The following is a 5,926-nucleotide window of genomic DNA, read 5'->3' as shown; positions in this document are numbered from 1 at the left end:
TCATCCTGGCTGTTGTCTGCATTTGGGTCCACGCCTCTGACCCTGCCACTGCACTCAGCTACCTATGACACTAGTGCTTATGCTTCCTCGGGCTCCCAGTGAGTGTTTGGATGCCCTGCACAATGCAAAGTTCTCTTCCACTAAAGACCTTGTTTTAATTACTAGGCTGCAGTTCACGAGGATGACCTGCACAAGACGGCATTTTAAACAACCTTTGGGCTGTACGAGTACTCTCAGTTGCCTTTCAGGGTATGTAACGGGCCAGCCACTTTTCAGAGACTGATGCATGTGAGGAAGCGTGACTTGGTGTTGCAAATCATGCCTCTGTACTTGGATGACATTTTGGTGCACTCAGTCTTTTGAAGATCATCTAGCAAGTCTTCAGACGTTTCTCCAGAGACTGAAGGAGACAGGTTTTAAAGTCAAAGAGAAGACGTGTCACTTTTACCGGCCTAAAGTAGGTTTCCTTGGTCACCGGTTGCAGTCCTATATCAGCAGCAGGGCAAGAACAAAAGAGTGATTTGACAGTAGGAGGGTGCACAATACGGAGAAAAATGACAGCAACTACAACTTGAACTACTTGTTCTGAAGTGTGCAGTTTCAGACAAAATCAGGGATTACCTACTAGACAGAACAGGAACAGATATGGGCCCAGAGCTAGGAACTGTGGGTTCTAAGTGCTGTAAGGTGAGACAGGTTCGTGCCTCCGAGGCTAGGCAAGGCACTGACGGGAGTGACTGGCAGGTTAATACCTCCACTCAGCCTGGCTACTCTAAAATAGAGCTGCTCATAGATCCCACCCAAGTACATTTAGACAGTTCTGGGATAGGAAAACCCACCTGTAGGGAGAGAACAGGGTTAGCCAAGTCTGTAGTGTACTTATGTAGGCAGTGGTATCTTAATTAGCTTAGTAAAAATGTTTCTTTTGTCTGTTAAATTAGGTCTGTAGACTTAATTAACAGACAACACATAAAGAACAGCTGCAAAGTAATGTCTGCTACAAAGTGAATGTAAAAAGCTTGCATGCAAGTTGTTTGCAAAGTAACATCTCACCTAAATCAATGCTACAGTGAGTAGACCTACTTAAGAAACGAAATACCATAGTAACTCCAGTCAACCCAGTTTTCAGATGACAGAGTTGACAGCTTCTTCTGCGCCATGTGACCTGCCAAAGAACAACCTCTCGCATGCCACTGTTGAGGCAGGTGTTGCCAAGTACCTTGTTCATTATCTGCCAGCTTACCATGGGCACCTTTGTGGACAGACTACCACTGTAATGGATATGTCGCTATGCTGACACTGGGCTTTGCCCCGTACCTGTCTAGAGTTTTGTCTGTGGACAGTGTCTCATCATACAAGCCCTTTGACTTTGACCTATTAGTAAGACAGCCATCTTCTTCTTTTGTGCTTCTGGTTCCATTTCCTTTTGATGCAGACAGACAGACAACCAGACAACTTCTCTTCCCCTAATGTTTTACCCGTTTATCCTCCCTTCCTGCTCGTTTGTATCTGTATACCCCTTTCTGCCACCAAAACAGCCCTGACACTTTGTGGCATGGACTCCTCTGAAGGTGTGCTTTGATATCTGGCACCAAGATGTTAGCAGCAGATCCATTAATTCCTGTAAGTTGCGGGGTGGGGTTTGGAAAATCATTGTTATTCACTTCACCTGACAGTGGACATAATGTTATGACTGATCGATGTATATTATCCTCATTTCTGTTCAGTCCTTGTCAGATTGTTGTCTTTTTTTGCCATGTCGTCTTTTGTCTGCTCAGTACCTCTGCCTGGAACTCTACCTATGTTAATTTGTATGTATTGTGGATTCACATTTCACTCCTGTCTGTTTCGATTATTGTTGCTGTTGTTCAGTTGGATGCTTACTTTGGATTTCACTGTTTTGTTATTATTAATTTTTATAATTAATTATTTGCACATTGCCACGCTCTGTATGTGCGTAGAACATTACGTTTGTTCTTTCATTAATAAATAAAAACTCATCCTGCCTTGTCAAGTCTGCTATTGGGTCCTAAAAGCTGTTACATGTCTGAGCACACGTCACAGTATCTGACAGGCAGGAGAGCAGTGGTTACCGACTCCTCTCCTATAGCAGAAGCTCTTCTCCACGCATTGCAATCTGTATCCCTAAAACAAATTAAAGGAATTTCCTTGAAAACACAATGTTGAGAATTAACAGCAGAGCTCGGGTAAGTAACAAGCCTTTAGTTAATTCTACCTGTTTCCACTATCCTTACAGCTTTCTTCAGTTGCTTTGGTACATTTCTCAAATCACCATTTTCAAAACAGTAAGTGTATTAGTCGAAACAGATCTTACAGCACTATATAGTGGATTACCTGCAAAATCTTGTAACTTGCTCAAAAGCTGTCTGTCTTTCAAAAGTAAATATTTCGGTCAGTGAACACGTCATTGCCATGTAAGTATTTTCTGATGTAAACTATGGCTAAGGTTTGGTGCCAATGATTTGAAATTGCCAAAGCTGCACTTTTTCAATAGGACATACCAATTTCAACAGTAAAGTTATACATTATTATATTATTATAGTGTGTACCATGGCTGACATCAATACTATTCAGCTGCCTAATTATACAATGTTAGCAATTGGGCAATATTAAATAGTGGGTAACTATCACGCTTTCAGAGTACACTGTCATTTGACAAGATGTCTTTGCATTTTAGCTGTCTTGGTCCAAGCACTGATAAAGGAACCTTTTGTTTTGATTTCAATGATTTAATCATTGTATTATGTAAGTATAAGCCTTTGGCATCTGGTCAAGATAAAACAGCTGTGATCCTTCCAGTTTAACTAGATATTAATATATAAAATACATACTGTTCATTCATGTATCGCTCAGGTGGGAATGGTGAAGCCCTGTCACTTGGTTAAACCTGTATCAGCAACTCTGGTTGCTGCCAGAAACCAGACCCAGCAGAAGGGACTGCCCAGTCAGCCTGTCCCCCCTCTGCATCAGACCTGTGAGCTCTACCTCAGCATGCTGGAGCCCATCGTGGAGGAGGACGAGCTGAAGCGCACAAAAGAGCTGGTGAAAGACTTTCAGAAAGCAGGAGGGGTCGGAGAGAGACTGCAGAGAGGCCTGGAGAGGAGAGCACGCAACACTGAGAACTGGGTGAGCTCAAGATCTACACCAACAGCTGTAGACACATCATCGCAGCATTATTGTTCGGACACCACACACATTTTCTGGAAAAAGGTGCTAATATGATCCTGGGAGTGAGCTCCTCACACACTCTGTATTCATTTAAATGCATTCAGTAAATCAGTTTATAACACATGATTTCATGATTATCTTGACTCAATGTTAACATAATGATTTAAAAACATTAACTTCGACTGCAGTTAAACTCTTAAATATTAATGCCCTAACAACCAGTGAGGGAAAATGGTGGGGCTATGGTGGCTGGTGCTGCAGCTCGGAGGTGGAGATGGTGTAGGTACATCTGGGCCCAGTTGTTCAAAAACTTAATCTGGATCAGAATGATCCGGATTTGGAAATCTCATGTTTTGCTATCCAAGATCACGTAATCCGTCTCACTTTTGTGCCGTTTTTTCAAAGCAACAGTGGATTGGATCACCCTGATCCAGATACAGACTTTCCTGGATTACTAAATCTAAATAACCACTGCCCCCCCTGCTGGTCATGATGTACAATTCTAGATGATGGGGACTCGTGTCAGTTTTTTCCCTCAGGTGTTTTAGGTCTGGGTGATGAGGGGAGAAACTCATAAGAGGAGGCATGGGCGCTTGGCTCTCCCTCTGGTCCACCTTCCAGCCATGGCAGCAGCACACCTCTGAGACTGCGACTAATTTGTATTTCTTTTATTATTTTTTTTCTTATATTTCTGATGGGACTGGTAGTTTAGTTTTCGTGGCTTTAATTCTGTTTGTTTAGTTAGGGATTGGTTAAGGGTAGAGGGGAAGCCTCCAGATCCTACGGCCCTTTGTGGGCTGGTCTGGAAGGCTTCCCTTTCTTATGTTTGTTTTAAGTTAAATTTTGAACTTATTTCATGTTTATTTCAATAAACTTATGTTTTTGCATTACTCCTGGACTCTTCGGTTATGTTCAACCCCCTCTTGTAATGAGCTTTGGTGGAGGTCGTAATAATTGGATTAGGTGATCTTATCCAATTTTAGAATCCTTTTTTTTTTTTTTCAAGATTTGATCCAATCTGATAGTTGAAATCCAATCAGATTACTTTTGAACAACTGGGCCATGATGTTAATGCATCCCTAAGGCAGGTAACAGCCCCATGAAACAGCTTCTTTACAAACTCTCAAGTGACTTCATCCCTTCTATCCTCAATGAACTTGTATCTTTCCGAGTCTGCGTGTATATGTCACTGATTGTTTGTAACTGTTTGCAGTCAACAGAGGATTTTTTAAAGGAAGATTATCTTCACAAACGGCATTCTTTGGTGGTTCAGTCAAACACTGGGATAGTGTTTCCCCGGATGGAATTCATAGATAAACAGGAACAAATGAGGTACACACACACACACAGGCCTACTGTCTTTACACTCATGGCCTAATCAGCCAACCACATGGCAGTAACTCAATATATTTAGGCATGTATACGTGATCAAGGCAACTTGCTGAAGTTCACACGAGCATCAGAATGGGAAAGAAAAGGGATTTAAGTGACTTTGAACATGGCATGGTTGTTGGTGCCAGACGGGCTGGTCTGAGTATTTCAGAAACTTCTGATCTACTGGGATTTTCATGCACAACCATCTCTAGGGTTTACAGAGAATGGTCCGAAAATATCCAGTTGTGTGAATGAAAATGCTTTGTTAATGTGAGATGTCAGAGGACAATGGGCAGAATGGTTCGAGATGACAGAAAGGAAACAGTTACTCAAATAACCACTCGTTACAACCAGAATATCATCTCTGAACGCACAACACAACGAACCTTGAAACAGATGGGCTACAGCAGCAGAAGACCACACCGGGTGCCACTCCAGTCAGCTAAGAACAGGAAAATGAGGCTACAATTCACACAGGCTCAACAAAACTGGACAACAGAAGATCAAGAACCGTTCCTACTCCGCTCATGGCAGGTGTCCCAGCTTACCTGTTTCATGCTGAGGCTTCACTGTTGCGGAGACGCAAATGCAGAGGGACACACAGCTGCCGCCTGGTCAAGATTAAAGCTTGGCAAGCTCTCTCTCCTGACTTGGCACGGTTTCCTCCCTGCATCGTACCGGAATATGTATCTCTGCCGCCATGTCTCCCATCCAGTATCTCCATCGCCATGTCTCTCATCTGGCTAGTACCTGTTGTTGGCCCGTATGAGGAGCGCCATGTCCTTTACTCACGCGGCTGACAACCCAATTTTGCTGACAAGATGTGCCTTGATGAACGCTAGGTCTGTCATTAACAAGAAACTCATCCTCAAGGATTTCTTCACCTCACATGCTGTGGATATACTCCTGTTGACAGAAACCTGGATAAGTGCTGGTGAGTCCGATGCCCTCGTTGAGCATTCCCCTCCAAACTGTAGATTGTTCAACTCTCCTATAACTACTGGACGTGGACGAGGAATAGTGACAGTTTTTAAGAATAGGTTATTTTGTAGGCCCCTGTCACCTTCTATTTCCTCTTTTGAACTCAGCTTGTTTGTGTTAGGTCAGTCGAATCCAGTAGGCTACTATGTGCCTAAATATAACAAACATTTTATTACTGCAGTGGTCTGTGTGACGGTGGGAGCAGAGGCCTCTGTGAGCAGGCGGCGGGTGGAGCCCCACAACTTTCAAGCACATTTTTCTTTCTTCTGGTAAAATTGTCAATATTTGAAATCTACACAGTTGATTTCTCACCTCAGAACTTCTCAGAAGTGGATTTGGTGATGGAATAACGTATGAAAATAGCAAAATATAAAACTTTCTG

At 42.8% G+C, this 5,926-nt stretch overlaps 1 protein-coding gene across 2 annotated transcripts in view; it reads left to right on the top strand.

The window, feature by feature from the left end:
- Nucleotides 1–2,086: 2,086 nt before the first annotated feature.
- Nucleotides 2,087–5,926, top strand: part of LOC119910384 (carnitine O-acetyltransferase-like) — a 41,616-nt gene continuing 37,776 nt past the window's right edge. For both annotated transcript variants that reach the window (XM_038728984.1, XM_038728983.1), the window contains exons 1-3: nucleotides 2,087–2,207; nucleotides 2,875–3,147; nucleotides 4,403–4,521. In XM_038728984.1, coding sequence (XP_038584912.1) covers nucleotides 2,181–2,207; nucleotides 2,875–3,147; nucleotides 4,403–4,521 — 419 coding nt within the window. In that variant the 5' untranslated portion in view covers nucleotides 2,087–2,180. The remainder of the gene's footprint in view (nucleotides 2,208–2,874; nucleotides 3,148–4,402; nucleotides 4,522–5,926) is intronic.

The sequence above is a fragment of the Micropterus salmoides genome, unplaced genomic scaffold (genome assembly GCF_014851395.1).
Source record: "Micropterus salmoides isolate LMB-PRFRI ecotype aquatic unplaced genomic scaffold, ASM1485139v1 Ms_hic_scaffold_19, whole genome shotgun sequence".
Classification (NCBI taxonomy): domain Eukaryota; kingdom Metazoa; phylum Chordata; class Actinopteri; order Centrarchiformes; family Centrarchidae; genus Micropterus; species Micropterus salmoides.
This window is presented reverse-complemented; position numbering and strand designations above follow the sequence as displayed.